Genomic DNA, 12,969 nt, shown 5'->3' with positions numbered 1-12,969 from the left:
GTATGGAATGAGCTGCCAGAGGAAGTGGTGGAGGCTGGTACAATTGCAGCATTTAAGAGGCATTTGAAGGGTTTGGAGCGATATGGGTCGGGTACTGGCAGGTGGGACTAGCTTGGGTTAGAATATCTGGTCGGCATGGTTTCCATGCTGTACATCTCTATGACTCTATGACTGTTCATGGCAGCATTTCAGTGAGCCGAGTTCATGTTTAATCATTGTACCTGTAAACAAAAGACACGATCAGGGTTGAAACAGTTCTTTGACGGAATGTTTCTATCGGGACTTTGAGATCCCCTTCGGATAATCCGATATTTGGATAATTGATATTCGGATCTGTACATGAAAGAGATCGAGAGCTTAAGAGCATGGTGTAAAGACAACAATCTCTCTCTCACTGTCAGCAAAATGAAGGAGCTGATCATCAACTTCAGGAAGTGGACATTGCCTGTGTCAATGGCGCTGAGGTGGAGGTGGTCAAGAGCTCAAGTCCCTAGGAGTAAATATCACCAACAACCTGTTCTGGGCTATGTATGTCAATACTACAGTCTAGAAAGCACACTCATGCCTCTATTTCCTCAGACGGCTCAAGAAATTCGACATGTCCACAATGACTCTGATTTTTTTATAGATACACCATAGAAAGCGTACTCTCCAGATGCATCACGGCTTAGTATGGCAACTGCTCTGTCCAAGTGCAAGAAATTACAAAGAGTTGTGGATGCATTTCAGCCCGTTACGAAAACCGGCTTTCCTTCTATTGACTCTTTCTGCTTCCTTGGGAAAAGCAGTCAAGATAATTGGTTATAGTCCGGTTATACTCTCTTCCACCCTCTTCCAACTGGCAGAAGATACAAAAGTTTGAAGACACGTACCAACATATTCAAGAACAGCTTCTTTGACACTTATCAGACTTATGAAAGAACCTGTCATATATTAGAGTTGATCTTTCTCTGCATCTTCTCTGCAGCTGTAGCACGATATTCTGCATTCTGTACTATTACCCTGATGTACTCATGTAAGGTATGATTTGTCTGGTTAGCACGCAAAACAATACTTCTCATTGTATCTCGGTACATGTGACAATAATAACTCAAATCAAATTTACGCTCCCGTCAAAATTAAGAAGTTCTGAAATGCCTGCTTTCATTAAGGGGTTGGAGCAAACATTAAGACTGTAGCATGCAGGGCCAGACCTTCCTCTTTTTACGCACTTTGGAAAACTGCTGGTGCCAGAAATTAGAGTGGAAATCTCAGATAAAGTTCCTGGCTGCTCCTTTTAAAGTCTGCCCAACACCTTTCAGTCCTGATTCAGGACAACAAAATCTATCCCTCCTCACAATTTGCTTTCCTATCTATTGTTGTTATTTATCAACAAATGTGACTACAATACAGTCAGTCCCTTCATCCAAGTCATCAGTAAATATTGTAAATGGTTGAGGTCCTAGTATTGATCCCTGTGGCACCTGATTAGTTACTGTTTGTCAACCTTTATTCTGACTCTGTTTCCTGTTAATTAACTAACCTTCTATACATGCTGAAAATGTGTTGCTGGAAGAGGGCAGCAGGTCAGGCAGCATCCAAGGAGCAGGAGAATCGACGTTTCAGGCATGAGCCCTTCTTCAGGAATTCCGAAGGGCTCATGCCCGAAACGTTGATTCTCCTGTTCCTTGGATGCTGCCTGACCTGCTGCACTTTTCCAGCAACACATTTTCAGCTCTGATCTCCAGCATCTGCAGTCCTCACTTTCTCCTAACCTTCTATACATGCCAATGTTATTGCAGTGGCTGGATGTGAGAACAGGGTTAATTGCAGACCTCCTTGTGGAGTTGGTTACCTTTATATAACATGTTAACTCAACGTCAATTTTAGTGGCAGTATGCAATAATTGGTCATTCCCAGTTTGTGACAGTACTGAGACAGACTTGGTGAAACTTTAGCCCATATATATGAATTAGTAGTATTATTGTCATTCAATTTGAATACTGGTAATAGAAATTTGATGCATTATTAACCTCAAACTCTAGATTATTCCAAATAAAAGCCAACTTAGAAACCATATCCATTTGCACTTTAGAATATTAACTGTGATGTATTTTTAGTATAGATTTTTTAAAGATAAGCCATTAAATTTGGAAAAGGTACTGTACAGTTTCAGCTTTTGGGGAATGCATTAGACTTTCAGTGATTGTTTACATTTAACACTTTACTTTCAAATGAATAAAGTTCCACTTTTTGCTTCATAGATTAAATTGGAAAGATTTACTACATCATCCTTTTTGGCAAGGAGCCTTTGCTGGATGTGAAAAATCCATAAATAAAGAAAACAGAAAAAGCTTGAGGTCAGTAGCAGAAGGAGATTAAGTATTTAACATTAAATTCAATTCCAAAGCCCCACTGTTGTCAGTCATAGCTGCCTTCTGTTCTTCACTTTTAGCATTATAGTTCTTGATTTAAATTAAATGGTGTTTACTGGTTTGTAACTGTTGCATTTAATGTTTAAAGATTGCATACCCTCTGTGATTGAGTGTCTTTGCTTCCGATGCAGTTGCATGTGAAAACAAAATTGGTGAAGTTTTACGATCTCCACACTGGGTTTAAAATTGGTGTAGAGGGTGCCATAAAATGCCTGTCTGACCACCTGCCCCAATCTGTCTTCTATTTTACAGAGTTGATAGAGATGTTGAGCGCTTAAGTGTCTTATTCAGACCCTGTTGCTGTTTTGCACACAGTCGGGCGAGGGTCTGTAAAAGTGATAGCCCAGCAATTTTATTAGATGAGCTGCTCCTTTAGGAAACCCTTTGCCCAACAGATGGGTGGATGGGCAGGTAAGCTTGTAGAGGCAGCGAGGCTGCTGAAGGATTTGGACAGGCGAGGAGAGGGGGCAAAGAACTGGCTGATGGAATACAATGTGGGAAAGTGTAAGGTCATGCACTTTGGAAGGAAGAATAGAGGCAGAGGTACTAAGTGGAGAAAGGCTTTATAAAGCTGAAGCACAAAGGCATTTAAGAGTACTAGTTCAGGATTCTCTTAAAGTTAGTATGTCAGTTCATTTGCAATTAGGGTGCAACTACAATGTTAGCAATAATTTCAAGAGGGCTAGAATACAAGAGCAGGACTGCGTTGCTGAAGTTGTATTTGGCTCTGATCAAACCACATTTGGAATGTTTTGAGCAGTTTTGGGCCCTATATGTAAGGAAGGATGTCTTGACCTTGGAAGGGGTCCAGAGGAGTTTACAAAAATGTTCCTGAAGATGAAAGATGGCATGGTGGCTTCGTACTTAACATTTCTTCATCAAAGCACCAGGGACCAGGGTTCGATTCCAGCCTTGGGTGGCTGTCTGGGCTGAGTTTGCACGTTCTCTCTGGCCCTGTGACTGCTCTGGTTTCCTTTCATGGTCCAAAGATATTCAGGTGAGGTAGATTAGCCATGCTAAATTACTCCAAGGTATTCAGAAAGGTGCGGGCTAGTTGGATTTGTCATGGTAAAGGCATGTTACAGAGATAGGGTGGGAACTCGGTTTGGGTGGGATGCTCCTTGGCAGGTCGGTGCACACTCAATGGGCTAGAGGGATTCTGAGATTCATATGAGAAGTGGTTGAGGACTCTAGTCTGTATTTGTGGAGTTTAGAAGAATGGGTGGGGGGCGAAAATCTCATTGAGACTTGCAGAACACTGACATGCCTGGGTAGAATGGATTCCACCTTCCTGGGTTAATGAGGGCTGGATCATAAATTTTGGCTTTAGCAGTGATACCCACATCATGAAAATGAATTTAACAAAAAGGGCAACGATTTTTGGGTTGAAATACAGGCAAATTTTGTAATTAAGAATAAATAAATGGATCATTTTACATGAAACAAAATTGGAAAAGCAAATAGCTGTTGAACGGTTGATGTGTGTTCTAAGCTACAGCAACTCAGTTACCTGATCTAAATTCTGTTCTTTTTCAGTAAATTTGTGGAATTCAATAACAGTTTACTACAAATTGGATAACCGGGAACATTAACTATTTAGGAAATATAGCTGGTCTTTGTTTAATACCGTATGTCAAGTTACTAGGGAAATGCTATTAACTGAATTCTTATATTATTAATTTACAGCATTTAGATGCATCAAGAATCAGGAATCCATTTAATTTGGTGCTTGCAAACCTGTCAGATACTGAAATAAAATTTGAAGTGATTGACTACAATTATTAAGATTATTGTCTGTATTACACATAAATGTATCAGTATTTTTAAAATGAATTGTAGGAACGTAGCCCCTGACCAGGGATGAAGACTGGGGAGGCAGGCAGAATTCAGGCAAGTGGCAGACCTTTATTCAAGCAGAAACTGGTCAATGCAGGGAGAGGGCCAAAGAATTTCCCTAAATCTGGCCTCGATGTGAGAATCCAAAGATTCTCTTGGTCTTTGGCTCAGATTGGAAGAGAGATCAATGACATATTGATTTTTACGGCAGTGAAAAACAGCATTTTTATACATTTTGTATTACAATAATCACATACAGCATGGTCACTATTTCCTTCCCCTTTACTCCATATACCTAATCCTGTGAGACACCTAATCAATGATGGGCATCCCTATGGACAGCCCCAGGTTACCATTATTAGAGTCATAGAGTCATAGAGATGTACAGCATAGAAACAGACCCTTCGGTCCAACCCATATTCTCATGATGTTTAGCAGACATTGTAATCTCTAGGCCTTGGGATCTTTGTATGCATCGTGTTAATTAACATTTGACAGTTACTAATTATACTCCTTCTGGTCTGTCCCAGACTGCTTGAATTCTGTTGTTCATTGTATTCTCCACTATCCCAATATATATAATATATATATAAATAAATACAAAATACCGTTTATTTTAAATAATTGTTGTAAGATTTGTAATATTAATTTCTTTTATACATTTATTTATAAAGGGTAGAGTTATATAGTTAACTCTAGTATTGGCACTTTGTGCAACTAATCTATTTCATTCAGCATTCTGGGTGTCTTTAGAGATAGAAGAAAGTGTTTTCTGAGACTAGTTAACTTTCACATTGATGTTTAAATTTTTTTCCCAAACGCTTCTGTTATACTTTTGGTTATACGTATGTCTCTGCTTATAATTGAAATCTATTCCTTTGAAGTTATTCACAATATTTTGGAAAGAGGTCAAAATAACTTTGGCTGCTGGTTTCACAGCTGTTCATTGGCTGAGATTTACACCCCTTGTTCTAGCTGGTTCTATTCACTTAAGGGGGACAACATTCTCTCATTAATGAGACTGGAATCAATCACTTGTCTATGCTTTGGCATCCTCTTATCAAATAGTCTTGGATGGTTGCCCTCAAGGCTGCCTACTGGCCTTGGAATAGTCTTGTTCAAAGGTATCATTATGTTTCACGTAAATGTTAGAGCAGACTATTGATTCTGTTTAATCTCTTGTCAGCCTATTTTGCATCTTAATGCTGGAGCAGGCAGTGTTGCCTGTCTAACCCTTGTTGGCCATTTTGTGTCTTAAAAGCATGGGCCACCCTTACATGAATTGTTCAAAAGCTTTTCAATGGATTTTGCTTTTCTTTCCTATTGTTAAATGGAGCAGAGGAAGCTTCACTATTGCAAATGTTTTTAGTTAATTGCTTTTGGTGGTGAAAATCAGGACCTGGACAGTACTGACTGGGTATTCTTTACCACTGATTTTGAACATCAGGATTATTTTGAATGATTGGAGATCACAAGTATGCATGCGTACAAGGTGTACAAAAATTCCATGTACTTTGTTTTGCAATTCTAACTCTAGAAATTAGAACTGTTTCACACATCTTGCATTTGAATTTTAGTGACAATGAAATTTGTTCGCCAGTCATCACTAGTGAGTTGCAACAGATTGGAGGAAGGAAAAGCCTGCAAACATCAAGCATTCAAATGGACAGCAACCAGCATCAAAAATCCTACAACTTAAGTAAAATAAAACTTATTATTGGTAGTGCTCTTTTCATTGTATATACTTTTGAGAATCAAGTGATGGACTATAAATAAATGTCTTATTATGCCTGCAACCCATGAACAAACATGCTTTCAAGTTTATTAAAAATGAGATTTGACTGGTCTGTTAATATGGGTTGTTTTTGATTTGGACAGAAATGCAAATAAACTGTGTAGGAAAAGCAATTAAAACATAAAATGTCAGATGGTATCTGCAGATTTTTGCATTTGTCTGCAGGAAAAGAATTTGGTTGGAGAACAGCAAGCATTTCTTTTGAAACGAGTAATCGTTGTTTGGAACAGATGATTTGAAAGGTGATGGATAAGGGTTTGCTATTGAAACTTCAAATGGCAATTTGACCTGTTCCTGTGTGAAGAGCACACTTTCAATTATGGTGGTAAACCAGGCTGTTGCCCACATTGAATTTCTTTAATTCGACATTAAGCTAATCACTTTCTTTGCTTGGATTTCTGTCGATGTACTCATTTATTTGGGCACACGAGTTTTTGAAATGCTTAATTAATCATCCCAAGGTGCTAAATTATTTATAGTTCTAAACATCTCTGAATATTGTTAATCAAACCTCACAGCAGCATTATTGTATTTCAATAAACTAAAAGAAAGTACTGCAGATGCTGAAAATCTTAAATGAAAACAGAAATTGCTGGACACACTCAGCAGATCTGGCAGCATCAGTGGAGAGAAAACAAAGTTAACATTTTGTGTCCAACGACCCTTCATTATTAGATTGTTAAAGACATAATGACATTCAATTTGTGCAACATGTTGGTTGAAGTGGGGTGTATGTGTGCATATGTGGTGCGCGTATGGTCATTCTAGATAGAAGATAAATGTTTAAGGGTGAACCATCAGTATAGGGATATAGACTTAGATTGACGGCTATTTCTGAGGTTTAAAGGAAAGCATAGCTACTTGGATTGGTCAACATTCTGTGAAAGACAGTCTGTGGCAGGACCCTCATCTCATCGATGAAGGTAGTCAGTCTTGGAGTCAGAGACACACATATGAAGACACATTGCATGTTTGTTATGTGCAATCGGCACTATAATGCTGAAGGATGAAAATTTTATTTCAGCCTGATCAGTGAAGTCAGGCTATTCTGATTATAGAATACACTAAGAGAACAAGGAGATTGTGTTTTTTTTTATACATGAAGGCATCCACAGAAAATATATCCTCCTATAACCAGGAATGCTTGTTCATTTATCTCATATATAGACAATAAGACTTTAATTGAGACTTGGCTCACAGTTGATGATATTTTGTCCTTTACACCACCTCTGTGTACCACCTCTAGCTTCATAAAATGCTTCAAGGCACTGGTCAGGAGTATTAACAAACAAAAATTGACAATGAACCATAGGACATGTTAGGACAGATGACAAAAAACTTGGCAAATGAACAAGGACTTAAGGAATATTAAGAAAAGAGAAATGTTGATGTTTAGGGAGGGAATTCAAGAACATTGGGATCAGGAGCTTCAGGCTTTGCACCAGTGATGGAGTGAAGGAAACCTAGATAGTACAAGAGGTTGTAATTGGAAGAGCACAAAGACCCTAGAAGGCTGTGAGGTTGCAGAGATGAGCAAAAGCAAGATCTGGAAAGCTTTGAAAACCAGGATGAGAATTTTAAAATTGAGGCATTGCTTCACTGGGATCTAATGGAAATCATAAGGTGATGTATGAATAGGACTTGGTGCATTGTGAGGTATGGGCAGCAGACCTTGGATGAACTCAAGTTTATGGACAGAACTTTTGGATTAGCCAAGTGTACAAGTAAAAGACATGGTTGGGGATTTGAGTAGCATATGAGTTGAAACCAGGGCTGAGATAGGCAATATTATGGAGGTGGAAATGGCAGCCTAGGTAATGGTAGTGAATTTGGGAATTTAACCTGGTCAGATAAGGCAACAAGATTGACAGTACTCTGTCAATTGTTCTCACTTTATATTGTAAAGTATTTGTTTATATTATTTTCTTATATTGTTAAATAATTTCATACAATTGTTCTATCTTTTAAAGTAGCTTCTGAAAAATCTTCAGTTTTGTGTTATTGTGTTGTCTTCATCATATACAATACTTCTATTTTAAGTTGATATTTACTCACTATTTTGCAGAAAACCTTGCTGATTTACAGCCAAAAAGTGCCCAGGACTTAAATTCTAAGGAATCCATCTTCTTACTTAGGTACTCATAAACTCACAAATGTACCTTGTATTATTGAATAATTTCTCTCACTAAAGTTTGAGAGTTTGGAATGAGGTTTAACTGTACTGAAGAATTGCTGATTGTCAAGGAATAAAGTTACCTTTTTAATGTAGCTCTATCATAGAATTTTACAGCACATTCAGCACAGCATGTCTGCACTACTTTGAATTAACAATTCACTTCATGCCATTTCTCTCCTTTTCCCCATAACCCTGTACATGCTCCCTTTTTTAGATAATAATCCAATTCCCTCCTGAATGCCTTGATTGAACCTGCTTCCATCACACTCTCAGGAGGAGAAAGTGAGGTCTGCAGATGCTGGAGATCAGAGCTGGAAATGTGTTGCTGGAAAAGCGCAGCAGGTCAGGCAGCATCCAGGGAACAGGAGAATCGACGTTTCGGGCATAAGCCCTTCTTCAGGAATGAGGAAAGTTTGTCCAGCAGGCTAAGATAAAAGGTAGGGAGGAGGGACTTGGGGGAGGGGCGTCGGAAATGTGATAGGTGGAAAGAGGTCAAGGTGAGGGTGATAGGTCAGACTGGGGTGGGGGCGGAGAGGTCGGGAAGAAGATTGCAGGTTAGGAAGGCGGTGCTGAATTCGATGGATTTGACTGAGACAGGGTGGGGGGAGGGGAAATGAGGAAACTGGTGAAATCCGAGTTCATCCCTTGTAGTTGGAGGGTTCCTAGGCGGAAGATGAGGCGTTCTTCCTCCAACCGTCGTTTTGTTGTGGTCTGACGATGGAGGAGTCCAAAGACGGCGGATGATGCGCTGTACATGGAGATTGGTGGGGTGGTAGGTGAGGACCAGTGGGGTTCTGTCCTGGTGGCGGTTGGAGGCACCCCGACCTCAAATTCACCTGGACAGTCTCAGATTCCTCCCTCCCCTTCCTCGACCTTTCTATTTCTATCTCAGGCGGCCGAATCAACACGGACATCTACTACAAACCGACCGACTCCCACAGCTACCTGGACTACACCTCCTCCCATCCTGCCCCCTGTAAAAACGCCATCCCATTCTCCCAATTCCTTCGACTCCGCCGCATCTGCTCCCAGAGGACCAGTTCCAAAAACGCACAACCCAGATGGCCTCCTTCTTCAAGGACCACAATTTCCCCCCCGACGTGGTCGACGATGCCCTCCACCGCATCTCTTCCACTTCCCGCTCCTCCGCCCTTGTGACCCGCCCCTCCAACCGCCACCAGGACAGAACCCCACTGGTCCTCACCTACCACCCCACCAATCTCCATGTACAGCGCATCATCCGCCGTCATTTCCGCTACCTCCAAACAGACCCCACCACCAAGGATATATTTCCCTCCCCTCCCCTATTAGCATTCCGTAAAGACCACTCCCTCCGTGACTCCCTCGTCAGATCCACACCCCCCACCAACCCAACCTCCACTCCCGGCACCTTCCCCTGCAACCGCAGGAGGTGCAAGACTTGCGCCCACACCTCCCCCCTCACTTCCCTCCAAGGCCCCAAAGGAAACTTCCATATCCACCACAGATTCACCTGCACCTCCACACACATCATCTATTGCATCTTCTGCACCCGATGTGGCCTCCTCTATATTGGGGAGACAGGCCGGCTACTTGCGGAGCGTTTCAGAGAACACCTCTGGGACACCCGGACCAACCAACCCAACCACCCTGTAGCTCAACATTTCAATTCCCCCTCCCACTCCACCAAGGATATGCAGGTCTTTGGACTCCTCCATCGTCAGACCAAAACAAAACGACGGTTGGAGGAAGAACGCCTCATCTTCCGCCTAGGAACCCTCCAACCACAAGGGATGAACTCGGATTTCACCAGTTTCCTCATTTCCACTCCCCCCACCCTGTCTCAGTCAAATCCATCGAATTCAGCACCGCCTTCCTAACCTGCAATCTTCTTCCCGACCTCTCCGCCCCCACCCCAGTCTGACCTATCACCCTCACCTTGACCTCTTTCCACCTATCACATTTCCGACGCCCCTCCCCCAAGTCCCTCCTCCCTACCTTTTATCTTAGCCTGCTGGACAAACTTTCCTCATTCCTGAAGAAGGGCTTATGCCTGAAACGTCGATTCTCCTGTTCCCTGGATGCTGCCTGACCTGCTGCGCTTTTCCAGCAACACATTTCCAGCTCCATCACACTCTCAGGCAATTTATTCCAGATCCTAACCACTCAGCATTAAATATTCCTGATCAGATCTCCATTACTACTTTTTCCAATTACGTTAAATCTATGGCTCCTTGTTGATCCATTTACTGAGTAGGAGCAGTTTATCCTTATATGCTCTATTCAAATGACTCATGATTCCGAACACTGACCCTCACACCAAGGTCCTTTCATGACATGGGCTACTTTCAATCCAGCGAGCCCCTATTCACCTATTTTCAGTCCTCTTTGTCAGTTTCTCTTTCACCTGAGCATGCTATAATCCATCCCTCTGTCTCCCAACTCTTTCCCTCGGCTCCATTTCTGCTATCATATCACCCCACCCCCTTTTTTTAACATTGACTTTAAGCGTGTGTGAAAGGGATTAACGCAGTCTCAACTCATTCCTCCCTTTATTTGAAACAGCTCCCATCCAACACCAAGAACTAGCTTGAATGTAAGCCACAGCAGCAATGTAACTCAGAGTGCTCCACCAAAAGGCTCCTCTATTTCACCACAGGTATATTAAAATTGTGGCATTTACTTATGATTGAATTTATATTTTTCAGTTAACCTGTAATGTATGTTCGGTGTTCCAGTTTCAGAATATATTTTGTTCTTGGCGAGGGAAGGAGCTTGGTACTTTGCTGGGTTTGGCATTTAACAGTGAACAGCCTTTTAAAACTATGTATTTAAAATGCATTTCATCTCTACCAGCTGTACCAAGCAATGCAAATTTGAGTATCAAGAAGTGCAATGTCAGGAGGGAGGGGCAAGAGACAAAGAGTGGTCACCTGGCAGATTTGAGAAAATTACGTTACTGGCCTCTGACAAATTGAGTCCTTTTTCAGAAAAAATGTTTTTTGAAAAGATGAAAGAGAAACCTTGTTTGTGTTTGAAATGCAGGAGGAGCTGATGTGATTGAACTTGATACTGTGAAGCTTTAAAGTATTAAGAACATTCCCTAGCATGATAGTCCTCCCTTAATCCTATGAAGAAAACAAATTGGTAGCAATAAACCTCTGCATTTTTGTTCATAGACTTCTCTTATTTTTGTTCTGCTTTTATTCCAATTTTTTTCTATTACTTCCCTTTCCTTCCCATCATTTCAAGTACAGTTCCTTCTTGGCTGCAAAGTGCTGGTTACATCCCTGCGAGGTTGTTGCTGTTATGACTGTGAGTAATGACAGCTCATTCAACAGTTGAGAGCACTTATAAAAAAATCTGAAATCCAGAAATGCATAATTCTGGCACTAGTGCTGAAAGGAACTTAGTGCCATGATGGGAATGATACACCATTAAGTTTGGCTGTTCTGCCTTTCTCACCTGCTGTTATTATTCCATATTTGTCACTGTCAAGCACCTTAGCACAAACTGGGGATCAGACCATGTGTCTTATTAACTGCTATAATATAGCATTAACTTACCGTGCTGATTCTCTGAGGATGTTATTTTATCCTTTATTTATTTTTGACTTTTGTACTCAAGTTCAGTTCAAAGCCATCATACTTCTTGACTGAATATGCTTAATTCTTCAGAACATTAGAGAGTTTGAATATGATCCATGCAAACTTGTACCTGCTTGTACTGTCTGGGGTAGAGTTTATTATTAAAGTATTGGAATTGTTACCACTATTTGCAGTACAGAATCCCTAAAATGTCCATATTCGAGTTTATTTTCTACCCAAACATCCTCAATCCTTCCTCATCTAATTGCATTAACATGTCCTTTTATTCATTTATTCTTCATGTTCATCCATTTTCCAGTCAATCACGCTATACTTTTATATTTTAATTACCCCCTGCAATGGTAAGTCTTACATTCTGTTCACTGGTCAAAAAGGTTTTTCCACAATCTCCTACTGAATTTATTAGTACCTCTTATATATATTTTTGACCCTAGTTCTGGACGCACCATCGTTCCTATATAAATCACTGAGGGCCATCATATTGGTTTTGGTTAACCAAAAAAGGTTGAAGCTGCGTTGAAATCAGGTTAGAACAGTTTATGAAAATGAGCTATTAGGAAGGATGACAAATGAGTTCATTTTGATCAATGTTGCAGATTTGATTCTGATCCTGATTTGAATGTTGAGCTTTGCTACTTGTCATTCACATGTTGATTAAACTTCAAAAGTTAAAAACCTGCAAAGCAATCGTCAGGAAACTTTGAAGTATTATTCTAAAATCAATCTTGCACAGATTGCAGATGAATGGGAATGACCTTGAAGGCAAAAGTGGAAAGTGATGAAGTGTCAGAATTGTCTGCACTTTTCGTGTTCACTTACTGTCGAAACTTCATTAGTTATTTATATTGGAGGCTTTGATCAAAATTGTTTTGCCTACCATACAGCACAATAGACATGCATGGGACAGCATGATTTCTATTAAGTCTGAAATTCAACAATGCATGTAAATTAAAATTAATCAATAATAATTTAGAAATGAGTCTTTGAAGGTCACTTTAAGATTCTTCACAAATATCTTCCTTGGAAAAAATATGGCTTTTGTGTCATCATGTACATAGCCTGTTTATTTAAAATACTGTAGGATTTATCCTTGAACGAGGAATTCACAGTGATGATATACTGAATCTGATTCTGTAAAGTCCAATTGTAGATGCAGTTACA

The 12,969-nt window shown here is 40.4% G+C and overlaps 1 protein-coding gene across 4 annotated transcripts in view; it reads left to right on the top strand.

The window, feature by feature from the left end:
* The window catches only part of ulk4 (unc-51 like kinase 4), a 502,471-nt gene that overhangs the window by 27,173 nt on the left and 462,329 nt on the right, over positions 1 to 12,969 (top strand). For all 4 annotated transcript variants that reach the window (XM_043719540.2, XM_043719541.2, XM_087978491.1 and 1 more), the window contains 4 exons: positions 2,244 to 2,339; positions 5,828 to 5,949; positions 8,111 to 8,180; positions 10,766 to 10,859. In XM_043719540.2, the coding sequence (XP_043575475.2) occupies positions 2,244 to 2,339; positions 5,828 to 5,949; positions 8,111 to 8,180; positions 10,766 to 10,859 (382 nt within the window). The remainder of the gene's footprint in view (positions 1 to 2,243; positions 2,340 to 5,827; positions 5,950 to 8,110; positions 8,181 to 10,765; positions 10,860 to 12,969) is intronic.

This window comes from Chiloscyllium plagiosum, unplaced genomic scaffold (genome assembly GCF_037043375.1).
Source record: "Chiloscyllium plagiosum isolate Xiang-an unplaced genomic scaffold, Cpla_swu_hap1 HiC_scaffold_34, whole genome shotgun sequence".
NCBI lineage: Eukaryota > Metazoa > Chordata > Chondrichthyes > Orectolobiformes > Hemiscylliidae > Chiloscyllium > Chiloscyllium plagiosum.
Note: the sequence above shows the minus strand (reverse complement) of the source record. Positions and strands in the feature narration are given on the sequence as shown.